This window comes from Peromyscus eremicus, chromosome 2, assembly GCF_949786415.1.
Source record: "Peromyscus eremicus chromosome 2, PerEre_H2_v1, whole genome shotgun sequence".
Taxonomy (NCBI): domain Eukaryota; kingdom Metazoa; phylum Chordata; class Mammalia; order Rodentia; family Cricetidae; genus Peromyscus; species Peromyscus eremicus.
Genome location: NC_081417.1, coordinates 150,202,276 through 150,226,028, shown reverse-complemented (window position 1 = coordinate 150,226,028; position 23,753 = coordinate 150,202,276). Strand labels below are relative to the sequence as shown.

General features: G+C 52.5%; 1 protein-coding gene and 1 long non-coding RNA gene across 2 annotated transcripts; one reads left to right on the top strand and one right to left on the bottom strand.

The window, feature by feature from the left end:
• The first annotated feature begins 9,223 nt into the window (after positions 1-9,223).
• Nbl1 (NBL1, DAN family BMP antagonist) lies at positions 9,224-19,805 on the top strand. The gene is made up of 4 exons (XM_059255285.1): positions 9,224-9,369; positions 16,940-17,134; positions 17,252-17,363; positions 18,630-19,805. Exons 2-4 carry the CDS (start codon positions 16,968-16,970, stop codon positions 18,885-18,887), a joined length of 537 nt encoding a protein of 178 aa, XP_059111268.1. The 5' UTR covers positions 9,224-9,369; positions 16,940-16,967; the 3' UTR covers positions 18,888-19,805.
• On the bottom strand, positions 17,899-19,000 carry LOC131904229 (uncharacterized). The gene is made up of 3 exons (XR_009377706.1): positions 18,941-19,000; positions 18,635-18,677; positions 17,899-17,999 (listed from the first exon to the last, which is right to left on the bottom strand). It is a non-coding gene; the product is annotated as an uncharacterized LOC131904229 (long non-coding RNA).
• Positions 19,806-23,753: the final 3,948 nt, after the last annotated feature.

Genomic DNA, 23,753 nt, shown 5'->3' with positions numbered 1-23,753 from the left:
TAAAAGATTTGTTTTATTATTATTATTATTATTATTATTATTATTATTATTATTATTATTTTGTGTGTGTGCCTGTATGAGTTTATGTGTACAGGCGCATGCATTGCCAGCAAGCATCAGTAGAAGGGATTGGCTCCTCTGGAATTGGAGTTACACATGGCTGTGAGCTGCCATGTAGCTGCTGAGGACCACACTTTGGGTCCTCTGCAAAAGCAGCCAGTGCCCTTTACTGCTAAGCCATCTCCCCAGCCATGCTTGGATTTTTATATGAGTTCTGGGGATCCAGACTCAGATCCTCATGCTTGGATTTTTATATGAGTTCTGGGGATCCAGACTCAGATCCTTATGCTTGGATTTTTATATGAGTTCTGGGGATCCAGACTCAGATCCTCCTCATGCTTGCATGGCAGGCTCTTTACTGACTAAGCCATCTCCACAGCCCCTTGGGGTGACACATTTGAAACCCTAAGTATCATAGCATCTGTATATGACTTTCTAACCCATTATTCACCAGGCATGGTGGCTCAAGCCTTTAATATCAGCACTCAGGAGGCAGAGGCAGGTAGATCACTATGAGTTCAAGGCCAGCCTGGTCTACCCAGAGAAACTCTATATTGAGAATCAAAACAAATAAATAAGCTAAACCCAATATTTCTTATTCTGTGAGACAGCCTCCACCCAACCCCATGCCCCCCTTTTTTCTGAAACAGGTTCTCATATGTATGTATTCTTGACTGTCCTATGTCGACCAGGCTGGCTTTGAAGTCACAGAGACCCACCTGCCTCTGTCTCCCAATTGCTGGGATTAAAGGCGTTCACTACCATGCTTCCCCCACCTTTTTTGGGGGGGGGGCTTTTTTTTGAGACAGGGTTTCTCAGTGTAGTTTTGGTGCCTGTTCTGGATCTCGCTCTGTAGACCAGGCTGGCCTCGAACTCATAGTGATCTACCTGCCTCTGCCTGGCTCTGCCTCCCGAGTGCTGGGATTAGAGACATGTGCCAGCACCCACCCAGCTGCTTCCCCCACTTTTAAATATTTTTAAGCTCCTTAAGCTAACTTTCTCTTTCAGCGGGTGACCTTGACTGATCACTGTGGATCAGTGACTTCAGCCTGAAGAAAGGCTTCCCTCTTCTTCACTCTAGAGCAATGGTTCTCAACCTTCCTAACGCTGCGACCCTTTAATGTAGTGCCTCGTGTTGTGATCCCCACCCATAAAATTATTTTTGTTGGTACTTCATAACTGTGATTTTGCTTTTGTTACAAACCGTATTGTAAATAATTTTGGAGATAGAGGTTTGTCAGAGGGTTGCAACCCACAGGTTGAGAACCACTGTTCTAGTTGGTCCCCTGCTCTCATCCCAGCACCTGGGTCTGTGTAACCATGAGCAACCAGTCTCTCAATCTCCTGGCACTCACTGGAAGACTGTGATGAGCCCTGTCTCCTCCAGCATCACAGTACAGATGGGATATCACTGAGGAAGAAAAGTGAAATGGCCAGTGAACTAATACCATGATCACATGTTACCATCCAAAGAATTGCTTTCCATACAGACTGTAGGGGGGATGGTTTTGTCCTCATACAGTAGCCTGTGCCTGAGAGGCTCCCCGCACTCTAGACTTCAGCGTCCCTCTATTACAGATAAAACCGGGTTCTGCCTGCTTTGTGAAGAAAACTCATTTTGTTGAGTATAGAAATGATGGTAGACTGGGTGGCGGTGGTGGCACACGCCTTTAATGCCAGCTCTTGGGAGGCAGAGGCAAGTGGATCTCAGTGAGTTCGAGGCCAGCCTGATCTACAGAGCGAGTTCCAGGACAGCCACAGTGGTTACACACAGAGAAACCCTGTCTCAAACTAAATATATGTGTGTGTGTGTATACATACATACATACATATATGTATTTATTTAAAAAAAAAAAAGGATGTTCGATCTTTCCTTTATCTACTGAGACTGCCTCTTGAGGGCTGGCAAACAGTCAGAGGAGGTAAAGCGTGAAATACATTACCCAGCAGCCATGTCCACAAAGGTTTTGTATGTTTCTGCCACAGTGGGACCAAGCCTGGAATTTCAAGCGTGTTAGGCAAGTGTTTACCGCTGAGCTATAGACCAGTCTGGATGGATTTTTGTTGTTTTTTTTCTCCTAATGAATTTATCTAGAGCACAGAAATGTCAAGGAAAACCCTGCCCTGTGGGATAGTAGGCTAACTCTCTAAGAAGGGAGAACAATTCTCCCGCTCATTGCGTACTTGTGGGCTGCTGGGAGCTGAGAAATGGAAGAAACGGAGAATGTGGAAGTGACCTGAGAACTAGTTGGTGCCATTTCTAGGCTGATTGATACAGATGAGAACTCAGTGCTGTCTGTTTCAGAGTGGGAGTGGTACAGGAGCGTGAGGGTATGGGATGCAGCCCACAGCACTCCTCCCTGTTAGGCTGGGCGGCACATACGAGCTCATTTCTCCTGGGGAGGCTCATCTGGGAAGCAGAAACTAGACAGTTGTGGGGTTGGTATTTCCATCTCAGAGTCCGTCAGTTTCAGTTCTCTGACCTTTCCACCCTCCTTCCCTCCTGAACTGGAGGCCTCGCCTCGGTCTCCCACCCTGAGAAGGGCATCAGGATCTCTTCATGGGCTAGAGAAATGGTTCAGCAGGGAAAGGCCCTACCACCTAGCCTGACAGCCTGAGTTCCATCCCCACAACCCAGAACCCACATTATGTACACACACGCGCACACACACACACACACACACACACACACACACACGTGTACGCAGGGACACACACAAACACACGCACATTCTACAGCACTAAAAAAGTGAACGGAAGAAAAGAAAGCTTTTCCCTGGACTTCATCCATACTGTCCAGGACTGGCCAAGGCATTACTTCCCACACCACTGGAGAGCAGACCATAGCCGATAGTCACCCTTTCTTGCTTGCTTCCCAGGCCCAGAGGGCACAGCCATGAATGCATAGGCCCAATGTCAGAACATCTGGTTCTGGGCCCAGACCTTTCTGCTACTGGTTTATTAAGTGAATGTGGGCCAGTCTTTTTCCTCTGTGGGAGAGGACAGTACAGCAATAATAGTAACTTCCATTTCCTGGGGGCAGAGTTTTGCTACCTGGGGGACCAGCCTCCAGTAGCACAGGGCTCAGAGGGAATCCACTGAGTTGGCGTACTGTGAGTATTTTATCTGAGGGGGTAAGGGAAAAGACACACACTCTCTTGATGGTTTCCTTCTTCTGTATTCTTTATTCTGTGTTCTGTATTCTTTTATCTCTATCCAGAAATGTCCCTTCTGTCTCTCTTGATGTTTTCCTTCTCACTCTATCTTTTTATTCTCTCCATTTTTCCTCTACAGCTTATATACCCCAACAAAATCTTTCAAGCAATATAAAATTACAGTGTGGTTATATTCTATTTTTCAAGTGAATGATTACAATGAATACAAGTAAAAAACATGTCTTTTGGTCTGGAGAGTTGGCTCCGCAGTTGGGAGCACTGACTCCTTTTCCAGAGGACCCAGGTTCAATTCCCAGCATCCACATGGCGGCTCACAACTGTCTGTGACTCCAAGCTCTAACACCCTCACACACACATACATGCAGGCAAAAAACACTAGAGCACATAAAAATAAAATAAATTATTTTTAAAAACCATGTTTTTTATTTCCCTTATATGATTTAACATTTTACGTATTACAGGTGAAAAACAAATCACCCCAAGAACCCTCATACATTCATACCCAAGTACCTTGTTGTAGGTTGACAGTGTAGACAAGCAAGCTATTCTTCTCAGCCAGTTCTTTCACAGGTAGGCTGCATGCTGCAGTTACAAAGAAAGGACCAATCACTGTATTACTTATCTTGAAGATCATCGTATAAGGAATCTTGAACCACAAACCGAAACATTTATACATGAAAAACAGTCAGATCTACTTTAAATCTTTAGAGTGCATACCCACTCATCAATAGTTTTTTCTATCAGGAAGTTGAGGGCAGAATTGGGAATTACAAGGAATTAATCATCTTGCAAGGAAAGTACATCAGCTAGCAATAATGGGGCTGCTTTGTTTTTTGATCCCCAACCTCAAAGCTATTATTAAAATATCTTAATCCAACCTGAGGTCATTCCAAAGCTTTGTTTCACCTATAATGCACTCCAAAACCTGTGAACACATCTTCCAACATTAAGATTAAAAGAATTTGAGCCAGCCTGGTTCCTAGGGACTCAATTGTTTTCCTTAATCATTAACCTGAGCTGCAATCTATGCAGCTCCTTAGGTGAGATGCATAGGCCCTAGCTGTGTGACATTTCCTTGTATAAATTTTTAATCATCAAAATTCTATTTAAACTAACATAATTATTATCAATTAGACATTAGGAACATTAACTTAAGAAGAAATCATCTTCATAACCACAGGTAAAAATGCCCAGTAGAATGGGGTGTTTCCATGAGATAAACACACTACATTACAGGCAGTGAGGATCTCCCAGCGTTATTCACACCATACCAGATTATCAGAGAAATGTGGCAGCAGCAAACGTGTGAAGGCACAGCAGAAGCAAAAGACATTCTGGAGTCTGTGGTGTTTAGATCTTGCCTGCACGAGATTCGCCCATCAGGTGAATCTTGCCTCCTGGTGGGCTGACTTCAATTGCCACCTGCCGCTCCTCTGCCATGGCCACCAGCAGCAGAGCCCATGCATGCTGTTTGATATGCAGGCCCCTCACTGGATCACTAAAAATGTTATCTATTCACCAGGCAAGGTGGCTCAAGTCTTTAATCCCAGTACTGAGGCAGAGGCAGGTGGATCTCTGTCACTTTGAGGCCAACCTGGTCTACACAGAGAGCTCCAGGTCATCTAGGCTACATAGTGAAATCCTGTCTAAAACTTAAAAACAAAATCACTTGTTTATTCTCAAGGCTGGAAAGATGACTCAGAGGTTGAGAGCACTGTTCTTCTGGAGGACCTTCTTTCAATTCCTGGCACCTACATAGTGGCTCTCAACCATCTATAACTCCAGCTCTACTAAATCCAATGGCCCCTTCCGGCCTCCAAGTATACTGCATATGTGTGGTGCACAGATATACATGCAGGCAAAACACCCAGACACAATAAAATGAAGCAACATTTTAAAAAAAGTATTCTCAATTTCATACATAGGTACATACTTTGATATATTTCCCCATTTCCTTTCTTATTTTCTTCCCCTTCTCAGTCCTCAGTAGGTTCCCTTCCAACTTTCGTGTCTTAAGTATGTATGTACAAATGTATTTTTGTGACCTACATTAAAAATACTTTTATTAGTATACTTATATATACATGGGGGAGGGGGTCTGTACGTATGAGTGCAGGTACCTGAAGAGGTGAAGCATCGAATTCCCCTGGAGCTGGAGTTGCAGGAGGTTGTGAGTCTCCTGACGTGGGTTTTGGGAATCAAACTGGGGTCCTCAGGAAGGGCAGTACATACCCGTAACCACTGAGCCACCCCTCCAGCCCTGACCCACTGAGTTTAAGTAGGGTTGCTTACTGTAACATAGGTGGGGGCTGCTTACTTGAGCAAGGGCAGCTTACCAGTGTCAGCGCCTCTGAAGAATGTGACTCCCCTCTCCCTCTCCCCGCAGCCTTTAACTGCCTGTGTCTCTCAGTTTCATCTCAGGAAATCACTAATGTTCCTAATTGCCAGATGAGGAAACTGAGGCTGAGCAAGTGTGCCCCTGGAGGAAGGCGAGGAAGCTTTGTGTTACCATCTGGCCTCCATCCAGGGAATCTGACTCCAGCGCCTCTGCTGCCCCGTGTACACGAACCTCCCTAAAGTAGCTTTCCTTTTATGGAGCACGTGCTATTTTCCAGGAACTGTGCCCAGCACTTTGCATCCATTTATCTCCTTCAATCCTGGCTCCTTCTCAGAATCTCACCTTAAACATCACCTCTGCCTTGTTTTCTGGAAGCTTCTCAAGAACTCTCCCCTCCCCCACTACCTTACTCACCTAGCTTAGTTCCCACACAAGCATAAAAGCCTCCCATCTGTTGGCTTCCTATGATGCCTTCCTCTCTCATTTCTTAGGCTCTGAATAGTTGGGTCTTTATTGGCCGAGGCCATTGTTGGGTCCCCAACATCTCATAGCTGCCTGGCACGTGGTGAACACAATGAATATTTGTTAAATAAGTGAATGAATGTTAGCAACATGCCTGGACTATATGTTCTTCCTAACTGCGTTTGGCAGATTGAGAAACCTAGGCACAAGCATGGAATAGTTTGCACAGAGCCCCATGAATGATGAAGAGCATGGAGTCAGACCATGTAGGGAGACTGCGGCTCTTCCCCTCAGCTCTTAGCAGTGCTGACGGGGGTCCAGTGGATGTTCTCAGGCTGTGAGCCTGAGCAAGAAGGAAGGCTTTTGGCTGCTTTCACTCTGCTTTCTCCAGGAGACTGCGAAAGTTTGGACCCCCAAGGAGGCCAGGCTGACAGGATTAGAGGAAACAGCTGGCTCGAGCCCCATGCCCCGCAGGAGGGAGCTTACATTCCCCAGGGACCCTGGAGGGGGCAGCTCCTTGCAGCCCAGTCACATTCCAGGTCAGTCGTTTTCCTGAGCCCAGATGTTTGCTAATGAGCTGGGGAGAGGGGCATTCAGCCCTCAGCTCCAGCTCTGGGCCCCACATTACCTCGGCCCCAAGAGACTGGCCCAGGGCCAACAAGCTCTGGCCATGAGCCTGTGCCCTGTGCCAGCCAGGCCTGCCTGGGCAGCTGGAGCTGTGCTGCCAACCAGGTGTAGCTCCTGGAGCTTGGAGACTCTGACTTGACAGGTTCTGCCTTTCCTGCTGGGGCCCCATTATCCTGGATCCCAGGGGTGCAGCATCCCAATGGGAGGGGCTCTGAGGCAGCCAAGAGTGTGTGGCAAGGAGAGGACCATGGGCTGTGCCTTCAAATCTAGCCTTTGTCAGTCACTATCAATGTGATCTGGGGATGGGGGTGGGGGTGGGGATGGCTATGACACTTTTGTCCTCACTAGCACAATGGAGCAATGGGATGTGGTGAAGAGTAGATGAGATACAACAGACAGACTGCTTAGCTGGGTATAAAACAGTAGCTGCTGAAAGATATTAAGTCCCTTTCTAGGTCCCCTACCCACACTGTAGCTTCCTGTCATCGCTGGTCTTCGCCAGACAGATGTAACTCAACTGCAAACCCCATGTCCTTGGTTAGGTGTTTGGAGCTGCTCTGGAACCTCTCTGTGTTTGAGAGGGTGCTGGGCTGCACTGCCAAGGGCGCTGGCTGGAATTCCAGCCTTCTCTTCTACGGTGTGTGTGATCTGATGAGCACATTACTCCACACAGTTATCCTCCTGCAGTGTGGGAACAGGGTCTGTCCTGTTTGTTTGGTTTTAAAATCACATTGATGTATTTATTTTCCTTTGTGTGAGTGTGTGTGTGTGCACACTTGTGCCACAGCACACCTGCGGAGGTTAAAAGACAACTCGCAGGAGTCAGTTCCCTCCTCCTCCCACAATGGGTCTTGGGGATCAAATTCAGGTTGTTAGAAGAGTCTCAGTGCCCTTACCCACTGAGCCATCTCACCAGCTTCTGTTTTGTTTGAGACAGGGTCTCCCGTAGCCCAGGTTAGCATGGACCGAGTTGAAGCTGGCCTGAGTACCTGACCCTTCCTTCAGTCTCTACTTTTCAAATGTAGGGATTACAAGCATGTGTCACCATGTCTGGTGGGAATGGGCTCTTACAGAACTTACAGAACGTAGACATCCACTCCTATCCTGCCCAAGGTCCGCACTGAGACTGCTGGCAAGCTTTGGCTGGAAAAACGCCCTACATATGGTATAATGCCTCAAGGCTGGTGTCTACAGTGCATGAGCCTCCAAACCTTAGCCTCTTACTGTGTAACTTTTTGGATGAGCTACTTAAAGGGCCCTTTCTGGGCCCTTTGCATGTATTAAATGGGGGTAACACTGAAATGGAAGGAAGATCTGCCTTTGAGGGGCTGATGGAGGCCATCATAAAGAGAGATCGGGGTGAACAAATGGATCCCAGGCTGCAGGATCACACCCGGAGGAGGAAAAAGTGCACACTACCTGAGGATCTTGGGAAGGCTTTCCACCCTAGTAGATGAAGACTGCACTGAATGGGACATGAAGGGAAGGGAGAATCTAGGCTGAAGAACAGCCTCACAGCTGTTGATTTGGAGACCAGATGACCTGGAACAGCCATGGTGTTACCACTAGGCCACTAGGAGGCCTCCTTGCCACTCCCCGACTCCACCCCCCACCCCCGGAGCTTGGCAGCTCAGAGATGTCAGATGAGCACGGCTGAGTCCATCTGAATGACTTAAATACATGGGCATATATGACTGACACAGATAGATCCCCAATTTTCACCATCCTGCTTGGTGCCCTGGGCTGTCACCTCCAAGGAACAAGGACACTACCTTCTTCCTCTTCTTAGGGTGGCTGTTTAGTTGACCCTGGGTCTTGGGTGGGCTCCGCTGGACCCAGTTTATGGGGTCCTGGGTATCAAAGCCAAGGTTTTCTGCATGCTAGGCAAGCACTCTGCCAACTGGGCTACAGCCCCGATCTAGATTGATCCTCTTATTCTGTTGGAATAGGCTACACCAGTGCAATTCACCTTAGTGGATTTAGGTAGATAGCCCTCCTTCAGGGGAGCTGCACTGCCCCCTCTTGAAGGAGTCAGAGTCGGTTTTGGCCTCTCAGACATTTCTCTGGATGCTACAGCTAAGTTGTTTGGAGGTAACTGAAGGTCAAGAAGGGTCGAGGACACAGACAGCCCAGATCGGAACCAGCCTCCTGAGGGAAGATTGGGCACAGCTTCGGATGGGCTCCTGGTGCCGGAACCCCAATAGGCTGGAGCGCTACACTCAGCAAGTGTCCAAGGGTTCGTCCGCTATTGTCACGCCAAGGCCTGGCAAGACCTGACGGCCCAGAAAAGCCTGGCGGAGGGGAATCAAAGCCTGGGAAGCGGCCGGGCGCCTGGCGCGTGCCCTTTCATCTCTGTCCCGGCCGTCGGGAGAGTGGGGCCCGCGGCCTGGGCGCCCCTGCTCGCGCGCGGAGGGAGCGGCCCTCGCCCGCCCGCCCGCCCTGCCCGCGCGTCCCTCCCCTCGCCGCCGCTGCCCCCGCCCTCGCTCCCTATTTGGAGCTGAGACACCCTGACGTCGGAGGCGCTCGGCCCGCTGCTCCCCCGCGCCTCGCGCCCGCCCGGGGCCGCAGACGGCCAGCAGAGCAGCCCAGCCGAGCCTCGCGGGGCCGCCCCAGCCCGAGGACCCCGGGTCTGCGACCCCCGAGGCCACCAACCCCCTCCCAGGACCCCCAGGAGGACGCGCCGCGCTCCCCCTGCCGCCGCGCGCGGTAAGTCTCGCCCGGGCCCGCACGCTGGAACCGGGCAGCCGGGGTCCCCTTGCTACCGCGCCCCACAGCGTCCCCAGAGTCCCGCAGTTCCTCTCCGCGCTCCGCCAGCCCGCGCCCCCAGCGCCGCGCAGTTCAGCGGCCGGCCCGGCGCCTCCGATCGCCCGCGCTGGGGACGTGGGCGCGGCTCCCTGGTGGCCAGGGGGCACCGGCGGCGTCCGGAGCCGGTCGCCAGCCGCGCCCCGGGGCTCCGTTTCTTGTAGGAGTTTCACCGTCAGGACTGAGAGTGGGAGGGAAAGCGTCGCCCGGCGGGCGCCGGGCAGCGCTGAGACTGGGCTCGTTGGTCCTCTGGCTCTATTCTGGTCCCCCACTCGATCCCTGTCTCCCATCCGCAGGTCTCTGGCTCTTTGCATCGCTCCATTTCCGCCCCCACGCTCTCTCAGGAGTTCTATCCCTCCCGTTGTCCCCCTGGTGCCTCGATTTTCACTTTCTCTGGGCTTACGTCTCTGCCTTCGTGTTTTCTCTCGGTGACTGAGCGCCTCCCTGACCTCCACCCTTCAAATCAAAGCATCCCGCCCCAGCTTCCGAGGCGCGGTCCCCCAGCTGGGCTCGTGCAGAGTTCCTCTGGCACTATGAAAGACCCCAAACCCTCCTCTTTCCTGCCCCAAAGTCTGGCCGGTTCATTCCCCCCTGCAGGGGCAGAGAGGGAGAGGGAGAGCAGGCGTGAGCGCCCGAGTTAGCTAGCCTTTCCAGGGGCTATAGCGAGCCTTGTAAGCATTCCACCCCAATGAGGCAGTGTTCACCGCAGGGCTCTGCTGCCGGCCACCTGCCCTCCAGCCGGCTCTGGCTCCCGGGCCAGGCGATGATCTTTTACAAGCGTCACTAAAGGGGGCAGCTGCTTGCCTTGGCCTGGCTGGGGGAGGTTTGGTGGGTGGGGGGGCGGGCGGGCATCAAGGGAGAAGGCCATATTTCCAGGCTTTCCGAGGCCCTTGCCCAGCTGGAAGCCACCAGCCTGCAATTCGGAACACCCCAGGAAAACAGCCTGTTGGCACAGGCTGAGAGTGGGGAAGTAAGTTGTCAACAGGCAGCCCCCCGCTCTTTGTCACTACGCAGCCAGCCCCCCGAGACTCCCACGGATGCTGGAACTGCCTGGGCGGGTTCGCCTTGAGTTCGAGCCAAAGAAGAGACAAGGCTGGGGCATTTCTTTGTGACCCCCACCCCTCCCCACCCTTCCCTGAAAGCCAAACCTCTCTCCTGGGCCTGTGTGTTGGAGGGATAGACAGGGGAGTGGATCCTGCGCCACAGCTGGGGTACAGCCTCCTTAAAGTGAAATTTCAGCTCTTTCCTCCTGCGGGCAACCCAGGGGTCGGAGGCTGTGGGGTGGGCAGGGTTGTTGGTGAGGTCTGAGCGCAACTTCTGTTGAGCAGATGTGTAAGCCTGCCCTGCAGCCGGTAGTTAGCATACATTTGTTTTGGAGACTGTTTTTGGTCTGTTCGGCCCGACTGCGTGCATAGAAATAAATACCCAGAGCCATAAGGTGGAGCCGCCTGGCCCTAGGAGGTAGGCCCGGGTGGCATGGGACGGACCCTGGGTATCAACCCACTGCACAGTTGGTTCATGCTTTGCCCTGGAGCAGAAGGAAGGAAAGCCACCCTGTGGTGCTCCTGGGGTCATGGAATCCTTGTGGCCTTAAGCGGCACACTGGAGCCAGACTCTCCCCAAGGGAATCTACTAAGCCAGATGTTCCCAGGCTACGCCGACGTCTATTTCACAGGTGGTAAGTGTGAGGCTTACTGAGGTGAAGTACAGGTCACCGACACGGTCTATATGAACAGCCCTGCCCCTAGGATACTCATTCTGAGACACCCCCCTCTCCCTCAACACCCAGGAATCCAGAGCTGGGCCTGACCGGTGTAAGCTGGACCTCAGGCTAGAGACGGCTTTGCCCCTTCCCCAGCTGCATTTTTCAGTTGCACCATTCAAGGAAGTCCCTGTACTCATTCCAAGACCTGGAGGATTGCCCCACCCTACCGATCCCCAAGCCCAGGGCAGCGGCCACAGGCACCACACCCTCTCCACCAGCCGCATGCGCAGTGGGTACCAGGCATAGCCTGAGTCTCCGTAGCTAGATCTTGAGGGGGCTGCGCTCTCGGGGCCTCTGTCTTCCAGAGGCATAGAGTTTGCATCAGGTCATGCCTCAGTTCCTACCCTGGCAAGTGGGCGTGTTGGGTGACACTTGGCAGCTAGTGAAACCGTTCCCAGTGATCTTGCTGCTTGCTTGAGTTTCAACTCAAGGGATCCCCCTAAATCCCTATCACAGCAGAAGCGTCTCAGATTGAGAAACATTAAGGATTAAACCGGATCTGGAGGGAGGAACAGAGGCTAAGATGGTTAAGTGACCCCAAGCCGTGCTCATGGTGACTTCCTGAAGCTGTAACCCCACCGTGATAACCTCTCCAGAACCTTCCATACGCTCTTCAGTTTACCCCTCTCAGCTGCCTGGGGAGAGGTCTTTACTGTTCCCACATCGCAGATAAGCAAACTGAGGCACAGACATCTTCAGTTGGCTGAGCTAAGGTTTGAACCTGAACCTGCGAGAGTTGTGGAGAGTGGAAGAGAGACCCCTCCCACACCATGTATGTGTGTGTGATTGTGTGTGTATTAGAGAGATTGTGTGTGTGTGTGTGTGTGTGTGTGTGTGTGTGTGTGTAAGACTGGGGATGTGGTGTGGTACAGCTACAGCCTACCTTGAAAATCCCAGCGGGGAAGGAGTGACCCTGACTTTTCAGAGTTAGCAAAAGAGGAAATGGAGGGAAGGGTTGCGGGGGAGCGGGCATAGTGTTGCATGCCTTTAATTACAGCACTTGGGAGGCAGAGGCAGGCAGATCTCTGTGAGTTCAAGGCCAGCCTGGTCTACAGAGTGAATTCTGGGACAGCCAGGGCTGTTACACAGAGAAACCCTGTCTGGAAAGTTTTTTTTTTGTTTGTTTGTTTTTGTTTTGTTTTTTGTTTGTTTGTTTTTTTTTGTTGTTTTTAAGAAGAAATAGTGGACAATTGTTCCCTCCAACAAGTCACCTCTTTGCGGTGTAAAGGCTTTAGTGGGTGGTGTTGGTGACTGTCCTTGAGAGCTAAGTCCACGCAGCATTTAGAACACCTGCTATAGGCGTTAGAATCCGGTGGTGGGACCGAGAGGATCTTGTCAGTCATGACATTAAGGAGGCCTTTTTTTCTGGGGAACAAGGAGACCACACATGGATCCTGACCCTGGGCCTCAGAGTCATGCAGGGAACACAGACAGATGCCCATTTAGGCCACACCCCGGGCTCTGGTGGTTTGATTTTGCAGGATAGGCCCAAGGCTTTCTACATTTCTGGTGAGCATCTCAGGGCAGCTGCAGGAGTCTGGCAGGTGTGCTGTGGGCCAAGCCTTGTGTATTCACAGCCCCACCCCCTGGCATTCCTGAAGGGCCTGTGAGTCAAGGGCCAGGGAAGCTACCAAGGTGCTTCCTGCCAGGGAGAGATGGACCGGCCTCTTTGTGACCTGTGTGTGAAGGCAGGGGTCAGCCTGTGGGTGTCGCCCTGTGGGGGCTTCCTTTCTGTACGAATGGCAAGGTGGGAGAAGGCCAGGCACAAGGAGGCCTGCGGGGAGCTGGACAGAAGAGCTACACATCTCAGAATCCAGCAGTTGCCGAGAGGTTCACCAGACATATGCTACCCACCCCCAGGTCTGAGGTGTGGCTAGGGTGGGCATCTGTCTACGCTCCACCTGTGCGAAGAATGCCACTGAGTTCATAGCAGGACATGTCCCTCCAGTATCTAGACCTAGGAGCCAGTTTCTGCCGTGACCACATGCTTGTCTTTGGGGAGCCAGGAATAGGGCTCAAACTCTGGTCTCTGAAGCCAGCTTCCAGATGAGGCAATAGCTAAACACCAGAGTTTTGACAGGGATGGGAAGACTGCCCCTAGGGCACCCCCAAACCCATTCCTGCTCTTCATTCCATAACCCCACTCCTGGACGCCTCTCTCCCCAATTCTTGCTTTCTCTTTCTCTCTCTTTGGTGAGCCTTCAATCTGTGAGGGTAACTGCCGCTCACCTGATTCATTCATGATCAGACCTTGGCTTTCCTATCATTGGATATGTGAGCGCTTTCAAATTCCAGCTGCCGCTGTTTTCATTCTTCAAGTAGAAAGTGGGGGAGACAGGGCCTACCCAGTGGAGTTATTGTAAGCTGACATGGTGCGGTTAGGACCCATTTCCCTGCCAGGCAGGAGAGGCCCCGGGCTGCCGGCTGTGATCCCCTCTGCCGACTTTTGCTTCAGCAGTAAACTCCAGCCAGGAGCGCCCCCGCCCTGGACCTTCACCATAACCTATTTGCAATCCTCTACTCCACTTGGAATTATGAACTTCTACCCCTCTCGCTCGGGCATCTGCATTTGCCGGTGGGATCTGAGTTTTGGAGGGGGTGAGTATAGCCCTTCTGCTTCACCCTCCCTGAAGACCCCCAGACAGGGAGTGCCAGCTCCAGGGAATGAATGGCCCCGGGGAGGGTATGGCTCTGCTCTTGCTGGAAGTGCTTTGAGACGACCTCTGCAGAGCTGGGTGTTGATCTGACAGATGGCTCGTTCCTGTCCTGCCCTGGCACTCTGGCACTCTGGCGTGTGACCTTCGGGGTGGAAGCTATGAGAAGCTGGGTGAGGCTCTGAAGGCCCAGGAAGCAAAGTCCAACTGTTGCTCAAGCAGAAATGAGCTGAGTTGTGGGTTGAGAACACACACAAGAAGGGTAAATCGATAGAAGATTAAACCTGCAAGGAGCCCATCCATGGGTGGAGGGCATCATGTCTGGGCAGGGTGTGAGGGCTAGAGCAGGGGTTCCTAATGGCACCTCTTTGTCCTCCCTTCTGACACTGCCCAGCCTTATTCATGATCCCTCCAGGGAAGAGAGCTGGTGTTGAATGCTGAGTACTGGGGTGGGTGCTGAGTACTGGGTACTGGATGCTGGGTCCTGGGTTGGTGCTAGATGCTGCGTTCTGGGTGCTAAATACTGGATATTGGATTCTTGGTGTTATCATAGGAGCTTCCCAGTTCTAGGAAGGAGCCATGTTCCTTTACAGCCAAGGGAAGTAGGCCATGAGAGGTAAACACTTCCTCACAGCCACACAGCTCCTAGGCTGCAGACTTTTAACACCGGGGATTCCAGGGGCAGTGGGCCAGTCTACTGGTGGTCCAGCTGCTGACCTGGGGAGATTGAGGGTGATCCCAGCGTTCTGCTCCAGGTCCTGGCCAGGTTCTGGTGGGTTGGGGTGCACCACTCTTCCAAGGGGCGTGTCTGGTCCTTGTGTTTGCTCCCCACTGGGCACCTGAGAAGCAAGATATAGGAGCTGGCCTTCTAACTCAGACTACCTCATTTCTCCTCAGCTTCTACTTGATCTATCTAATAACAGGGCCTAATCTCTGGGCCAGTGACACTCTGCAAATGTCCCCTTATCCTGTCTCCAGGTAGCCTCATAGTTAAGCTCCAGGCCGGGCTCCACTTTAGCCGGTCCTGACCTTGGCAACCTCCATCCCTATCTCTCCTAGTTCCTGTCCAAGGCGGACTCACATGCCCATCTCCTGACTGCTGTCACTCCGCCTCAGGTCTCAATCCCAGCACCTCCCCAGACCTTAGGTTCACTTCCTACCCGGGTCCTATTCATTCCCTGCCTGTCATTGCCAAGAAAGTGTCACAGAGTCGGGGACTATATCTGGAACTTCTCTGGTGCCTAGAGGGCTAGTCCAGCTCAGGGAGGGCCCAGAGCTCTGGTCTTCTATGGGCCTTGGAACTCTTTAGAAGGTTGTAGTCACACCTTGGCTCAGGCTAGTTCCTATCAGGAGCAGGAGGCCTTCTGGATGCTGAGACTATCACCTACATTTAGGAATGAGTCCAGTCGGTTCCCTTGGGGTGTGCTTATTCTAAAAATGTGGGTTTTGTTGTAGATCTTACGGGTGAGTCTGAAGTGTATAGCTGAGTGTGGATCACAGCAGAAAGTTATTGGGATCTGGGCACACTGTCCAATCCCATCTCCAGCTGTCCCTCTCCCTGTCAAGACAGGGGCAGAGGTCATCTCCAGGGACCAAGACTTCTACAGAGAGAGGAGCAGTAGCTGGGGGCCCTCCCTGCCTGATGAGCCTGAAGGCCGCTCCACCCTCCCTGACATCCTTCTCCCTCAGCTCTGTTCCCTGCAGGAACGGCCACTTCCTCTGTCACCTCCCTGGACATTGTGTAGAACACCTGTCATTGCCGCCCCCCATCACTTCCTGGGAACGGTAGGTCCAGGGCAGGGCTGTCACACAGAGGAACCAGCTGTCCCCACTCGTGGTACCCGGCTTCCAGAGAGCAGGACTCCTCTATCCCCCATCAAGCTCACCCAGGCCCCTCTGGGGGCAATACTAAGACACAGTTCCCAACTGTCCGAGCTGGGGATATTCCCTTATCTGGTTGCCTATCAAGGGTGAAGATAGATGGATGGATAGATGATAGATATATAGATAGATGATAGAAAGATAGATAGATGGTAGATAGATAGACAGACAGACACATACATACATACATACATACATACATACATACATACATACATATATAACTTTTCCTACACTCTGCCTTTGAAAGAACTTCCCTCTCTGTTCAGGTCTCTCGGAAACCCTCTACACTATTTTTTGAGGTGGTGGTGGTGGTGTGTGTGTGTGTGTGTGTGTGTGTGTGTGTGTGTGTGTGTGTGTGTGTGTGTGAAGCCTACAGAAGATAAAAGTTGGGGAAGGTGGCAGAAGTCCCCCTCTGAGTGGCTCCTTTAGAACACAGACTGTCCTGCAGCGCCATCTTGTGGCCAGCTCTGGAATTAATGCCTTACTCCTGAAGCAGAGAACTTCGTTAAGTGGTCCTCTGCTTGACTCCGGGTTACGATGCGATGCGGCTGGGGGTAATGATGTGTGGGGATCTCTGGTGGTTGGACACTCTGGTGGGGAATCCTAGGAAGAAATACATCTGTCTGAGTGGCACAAGGTTGAGTAGCAATATCTTTTTAGGAGACGTGGACAATGGCCTCCTCTAAGGCTGTAATCAAAGGATCACGTTGAATTTATGACATGAGGGATCCAACTCAGAGCCCTTGCACAAGCTAGGCACACACTGTACCACTGAGGCACACTCACAGCCTGACACTAGTAACTATCCCACTGAGGACCACTCAGTCTCCGCAGTGCTATCAGGGGCAGTGTGACGCACAGCTGCTTTTGAGGTTTGAGGTGTACTTGGAGCTGGGCATGGCGCTACCTGCCTTTCATCCCAGCAGTGGGGAAGTGGGATTGGGAGGATCAGGAGTTCAAAGTCATCCTCGGATATAGACCTAGTTTGAGGCCAGCCTGGGCTACATGAGATTATGTCTCAAAAACAAACAAACAAACAACAAACAAAAAACATTAGTTTGTCTGTGGAGAGCTGGCCTTGAACCCTGGGGTTCAAGCTTGGAGCACACCTCTGCTCCCCACCACCTATCCTCCTTGGCCAAACTGCACCTCACTTGCCACCTGTGCTCAGTTCCAGGGCTCTGGAGGTCACAGGCACAATGCTTTGGGCCCTGGTGGGGACTGCCCTCCCTGTCATGTTGCTGGCTGCCCCACCACCCATCAACAAGCTGGCCCTCTTTCCGGACAAGAGTGCCTGGTGTGAAGCCAAGAACATCACACAGATTGTGGGCCACAGCGGCTGTGAGGCCAAGTCCATCCAGAACAGGTGGGACTCTGGAGGGGGGGGGGAGGCCCGGGACTCGGGGAGGGGTAAGGAACCTCAGGACTGTCTACCCCTGCCTCCCGTTGGGAGATCCGGGTTCAGAGACGTTTCCTCCCACAGGGCCTGCCTTGGACAGTGCTTCAGCTACAGCGTCCCCAACACCTTCCCGCAGTCCACAGAGTCGCTGGTGCACTGTGACTCCTGCATGCCGGCCCAGTCCATGTGGGAGATTGTGAGTCCAGCTGTCCATCCCATCCCTGTACTGCCGCAGGAGGCCTTGGGTACTTCCTAAGGCTTCACCGCGTGTGTGAGCTGCAGGGTCCGTTCTGGGAATACACATAGGGTATACTGCTCAGTCTGACACCAACTTGTCGCGGGTCCCAGATTTTCCTGAGTCTCCACCCATGTCACAAACACTGCAGTTACAAGCTAAGACTAAAATCTCTGCCCTGCTCTGATGGTCTGGCTCAGCAGTCCCTCCAGAACCGTCTTAGAGCCTCCCACCCTTCTTTCCCACAACCTGCCTCACTGTAGCGCTCCCTACGTGCTCTGTTCCTCTGCACCCCAGGATCTTTGCAGATACTCTTTCCTCTGCTTTAATACCCCCCTCCCGCCCCGGACCCCGTTCCTCAGCTAGTTAACTTCTACTGACTCTTTAGCTTTTGACTCAAGAATTGTTTCCTGGAGGGCACTGTTCCAGACCCTCTGACCCGGTCCAAGCCTGGTGCCGTGGACTCTCCAGCACCATGTACCTTTCCTTTGAGTAGACACCTCTCCCAACACATCCGAGTGATTAGGACAAGCAGACTGAGTCCCTGGAAGGACCTGGTCTGCGCCTGTGCCCCAGAGCGGCCGTGGAGTAGGTGCCCTGTGGAAGAAAGGAGAGGAATAAAGGGAGGGAGGGAGGGAGGAAGGACAGTTGGAAGCATGACCAGAAGACAAGAGTGGCGTGCTAAGGGGTTGCTATAGTGAACCTTGCTGCCTTGGGGGCTTGGGATGGAGCTGAGACCCAGTTTGCGACCAGTGGGAGGGTGGGTTGGGTTGAGCCAGAACCTTCCAGGCAGAGGGAAGGACATTAGCCAAGTCTTTGGGGTCGGAGTAGTTGGTGCAGAGCTGGTGGGGGTGCATCGGGGCCTGGGGTGGTGAGGTCAGCCAAGGCCAGCCTGAAGGTCCCGAGGACCCAAGGAAGGGGTCAGGAATTTCTCCAAGTTCATTGGGAGCATAGTTTGTGGGAGCCCCAAACAGGGATTTACTCCCCCACCCCCAAGCCTGGGGGAAAGGGTAGGAGAGGCAGGGCTGCCTGTAAGCAGATGAGATTGGAGTTCCTGCCAGAGCTCAGCGTCCCCCCACGCCCACCCCCGGTGGGTCCACAGAACACACTGGGCTGTCCTGGGTGGACTCTGGGATTCTTGGTCCCCAAGGATGTGTTATTCTTGGGGTCTCTAACACCTGCCCAAGCCTCAGAAAACATCCCTTCCCTTCCTCCTGCCCCATCCAGGTGACCTTGGAGTGTCCTGGCCACGAGGAGGTGCCCAGGGTGGACAAGCTGGTGGAGAAGATTGTACATTGCAGCTGCCAGGCCTGCGGCAAGGAGCCCAGTCACGAGGGCCTGAGTGTCTACGTGCAGGGTGAAGACGGGCTGGGCTCCCAGCCTGGGCCACACCCCCACCCCCACCCCCACCCCGGTGGCCAGACCCCTGAGCCTGAAGAACCTCCGGGAGCCCCTCAGGTTGAGGAAGAGGGGGCTGAGGACTGAGGGCCCCCCAACTCTTCCTCCCCTCTTGTGCCCTGTGGAATGTTGGGTCCCACCCTCCAGGGAAGAGGGAGGGGAGAGGTAGAAGCCCTCCTCCTCTTGGCACTGGATGGACTTGGAATGCTGCCCGGTTGTCATGGAGATCTGAAGGGAGGGGGTGGAGCCAAGCTGAACGATTTAATATATGCAAGATGCGGGGAGAGGGGGTGAGGAAGCAGACATCCTCAGGGCTCCTTTTTGGAAGGTGAAGTGTGGTCTCTCCTTTGCTTTCTAGAAATGGGTTCCTGGGATGGAGAGGAAGTGGGCTGAGCTGCTGAGGATGAGCAAGACCCTCAAATGGGGCGGCAGGCCCAGGCTAAGGTCCACACAACTCCTGATGGGGCAGGCTCCCCAGGGATGGGCAGAGGGTGGGTACCATGCCAGCATCCTCTTTGCAGGAGGGTCTGGGCTGGGAAGACTGCTGGCAGAAGCAGGAAGCTCCAGCCCCGTAGGTCTCCCTCACTCCCCACCTCCAGGGAAGCAACCCTTGAATGGGGTGGTTTAGGAGTCGGGCTGGGGCAGGACCCCACTGACTCAGGTGCCAGAGTCACTGAAGAAGAAAACATCCTTCCTGCCTCTCCCTCCAGAGATCTTAGCACTCTGCTCACCGCGTTCTGGACCCTTTGAGAAACTGAGACAGCCAGCCCCACTGTTTTTCTGAATGGGGGCGCATGCTTGGTTTATCTCCATCACCTGGGACCACAGTGGACAGGAGGCCCTGCGTAGGGCCCCTGCTGACCCCGGCTTCCTCTAGCTCCCCGTTCTGTTCTTCCCTCTTCTCCTTCCCGGCTGCACTTTAACCCGAGGGCAGGCAGGTAGTGAGGAAGAGCCCTCTGATGTGTGGGCACCATTGTTTGTGTCCAGGGGGCTGCCAGCTCACCCCCTGCCAGCCCGTGGCTGTTTGACAAGAGCCTTAGAGCTTGGAACCAGTAGCCATCTCCCCTGAACCCCAGTGTTTTCATGAATAAATACCTTCGATGCCTCCACTCTTTCCTGTGGACTGGCTCTGTGGATGCAGGGGGCGGGGGGACCTGCGGATAAGAGCTGGGTTTGGTCGGGACAGTGTGGTGCTGACTTAAGTATCGCTGTAGCCCCTCTCTGTACCCGGTGGCTCTCTCACTTCCCCGCCTTAGCACTGCCTCTGGTTTACCTCCTCTCTTGGGCTTCTCTGTGCATGTCTGCCTTGCTCACACGTGGCTGGGCCTGGACAATTAGATTTGAGCACTTGATCCCTTGGGATCCCTCTGGCCATCTCTTTACTCTCAGTGATCCAGTATGGGCCCTGGTACATGTCACCAGCTGATCCAAGCCCCCAAAGAAGAGGAAACAGACGAATCCTAACATCGAAGGTTACAAATGAATGTAAGGTTGGGCCCCGGGCTAAGTCATTTGCATAGGTCATCTTGCCCAGCCCTCAGTCCCATTTTGATCGTGTCCTTATTTTTTGTGCACGAGGCATCTTAGGTGCAGAGGAGTTAGTCATCTCTCCAGGGCTGTCTCGTTAAATGTCAGGCAATCTGGGCCAGAATCCGTACCAAGTTTGGCTGCACAAGCGCTTGTAAGCCTGTGGGGGACTCTCATTTGCTCTTGGGAGTCGGACAACCAGACTGTGGGTGCATACCTGACTCGCAGAAGCTCACAGATCTGAGGTCACCCCGACATGGCAGTCAAAAGACTGGCACCAAATATGCTCCAGAGGTTTCTGTGCTGAGCCCCGTGCCTCCAGTCTGGGAACTGTCTTACTGGCAGGTGCCTTTCTCTAGGCAGCGTCTTAGATTCTGGATACGTAATTCAGTGAGGCCCTGGGTACACGTCAAGTGGGAAGGTGGCTGCCAGGCAGCTGGCAGTCCCCGAATGGCAGCCAGAGACAGAGCTGCATGTCGGGAAGACTCAGGAGGGCTGGGTGGTGGAGGCGCACGCCTTTAATCCCAGCACTCGGGAGGCAGAGCCAGGCGGATCTCTGTGAGTTTGACGCCAGCCTGGGCTACAGAGTGAGACATAGGACAGGCACCAAAACTGCAAGAGAAACCCTGTCTCGAAAAACCAAGAAAAAGAAGGAGAAGAAGAAGAAGAAGAAGAAGAAGAAGAAGAAGAAGAAGAAGAAAAGGAAGACTCAGGAGGAATAGGAAGAGGGAAAGGCTGGAGACCAAAGGCCTGAAGGGAGCAGCCAGCTGGTGGGGTGGGCTCAGGGGCTAGAATTTTCTAGAGGCAGTGAGATTGGAGAGGCTGGGAGGGGCCGAAGGAAGAGCTGCCTCTGGTTGGATGTGTTAGTCTTGCCAGGGAGAGTGGCCAGATCTCAGGGATGAAAAAGAATTGTGTGTGTATGTGTATATGTGCATGTGTGCACAGATGTGTACATACATGTGTGTGTGTATTTGTGCATGGAGTTTCACAGGCACATGTGGAGGCCAGAAGACAACCTTGAGTATCATTTCTCAGGTGCTATTCACCTTGTTTTTGAGACAAAGTCTCGTAGTGACCTAGATAGTACTCACCAAATAGGACAGGCTGGCTGGTCACTGAGCACCAGGAGCCTATCTGTCTCTAGCTTCCCAGCACTGGGACTATAAATGTGTGCCACCACCCCAGGGTGTGTGTGTGTGTGTGTGTGTGTGTGTGTGTGTGTGTGTGTGTTGTAGGCGGGTGTATGCTATGGTGTCCATGTACAAGTCAGAGAACAGCTCTTGGGAGTTGGTTCTCTCCATCATGTGGGTATAAGGTGTTGGACTCACATAGTCAGGCTTGGTAGCAAGCACCCTTACCTGCTTCCCTCCTTCACCTGAGGATTTTTTTTTCTCTCCGGTTCAAGGTATCTCTGTGTGACAGCCTTGGCTGTCCTGGAACTCACTTTGCAGAACAGGCTGGCCTTGAACTCACAGAGATCCACCTGCCCCTGCCTCCCAAGTGCTGGGATTATAGGACTGTGCCGCCACCACCACCTGAGGATTTTTATTTTTTTTAATATAGGTTCTGGGAATCCATCTCAGAACCTCATGTTCGCATAGGACAAAACATTTTTTGTGACCAGGTCTTAGCCTAGGCAGGCTATAACCTAGAACTTCTGATTCTCTTGCCTGCACCTCCTGAGTGTTAGGGTTACAAGTGTGTGCTGCATGCCTGACTTCTAGAGTGTTGGGGATTGAATCCAAGCCTCCATGCCTGCTAGGCAAGCACTGCCGACTGAGCTACATCCCATTCTGTCTTTGGAGAACATTGTTCTGTAGCCTAGACTGGACTTGAACTCATGGTCCCCCTGCCTCAGGCTCAAGAGTGCTGGGATCACAGATAAGTGCCATCACACTCAGCAGAAAATAGAATTTGAGAAGCCTCGTGACTTCGAAGCTGTGTCTACTTAAAGTACATGTGTAAATGCATGTGTATGTGTGTGAATGTATGTTTGTATGTGTATATGGGGTAGTGATTCGGAGTTTTGCCTCCACCTAGCTTCAACTGAACCACCAAGAGAACCCAGGAATAAAGTTGCAGCCCTTCACCCCTTTGTACAAGCAGCAAGGGCTTTTAGTATCTCTGCAGCTTAGCAACTTAGGCAAGATGGCTGCCTAGCCAGAACTGCTTTCCTTCTGCTCCAGGCCTCTGGGGAGGTCTGCACTGCCTGGGTTCAAATCCTGGCCAGGCCACTTCCTAACTGTGATCGTGAGAGATCATAACGTCTCTGAGGTTCAGTTTTCCTTCATGTAGAGCGGGAACTATGGTTCACGGCCAAGCCTACTCTCAGGGTGAGGGTGAGTGTGCCGTAAATCAGTGCATGTGGCGAGCTGGCAACAGTGCCTGGCATTAGGCAGTACCTCAGGAAGTGTCAGCTGCTGTGATCATGGAGAACGAATGACTGCCCACATTGCAGGTAGCAGGATGGATAGTTTGTCCATGTTTCCATTCGCTTATTGGACAGGTATTTCTGAAGAACCTAGACAGCGCTCATGGTTAGCAGTGAACCTGCCTTTGTGGAGATGTGTCCCTCACGGCACCTTCTGCAAAGAGCGGCTTCTGGTGGGACTCAACCTCCCCAGATCTTGGCTTCTCCCTGTGTAGTGGGGAGCCGTCTTTGTCCCCTGTGTCTCCAGACATGGAGGTTGGAGGAGGGGTATGACTTCCTGAGATCGTTGTCCCATTATCCCACTGTGGTAATACCTGCCTCCTTCATAGAGGAAGCTCACCATGGCCAGGAGCAAACAGGAAAGGGTTGGAAATTCTCACAAGCCCCTCTGCACCCGAGGATGGCGAGGAAAGCTTCGACTCTCCCGTTCACTCCAGGTCACAAGGACAAATGGAGAACTTAAGTTGGAGGTATTAACAGTGTGACCACAAGGTGGCACCACTTCCAGGCCCAGTCATAAATATAATATAAGCAGTTGTTTCTTTCTTTTTTTTTTTAATTGTTGTTGTTTTGTTTTCCCCCAAGACAGGGTTTTTCTGTGTAGCCCTGGCTGTCCTGGAACTCGCTGTGTAGACCAGGCTGGCCTCGAACTCAGAGATCCTCCTGCCTCTGCCTCCTGAGTGCTGGGATTAAAGGCATGCACCATCACTGCCCAACTAAAAATAAACTTTTTAATTATAGCATAGTGCAGATCATACCATCACAAACATGCATGAAGAACTGCATGTCACTTAGAATGAGAAAGTGTTAAAATGGTCATGTTTTCGGGGCTGGAGAGATGGCTCAGTAGTTAAGAACGCTGGCTGCTCTTTTAGAGGACACAGGTTCAGTTCCCAGCACCCTCATGGTGGCTCACAATGGTCTGTAACTCTAGTTCCAGGAGATCCAATGCCTGCTTCTGGCTTTCCTGGCACTGCATTATGTGGTATGCATAT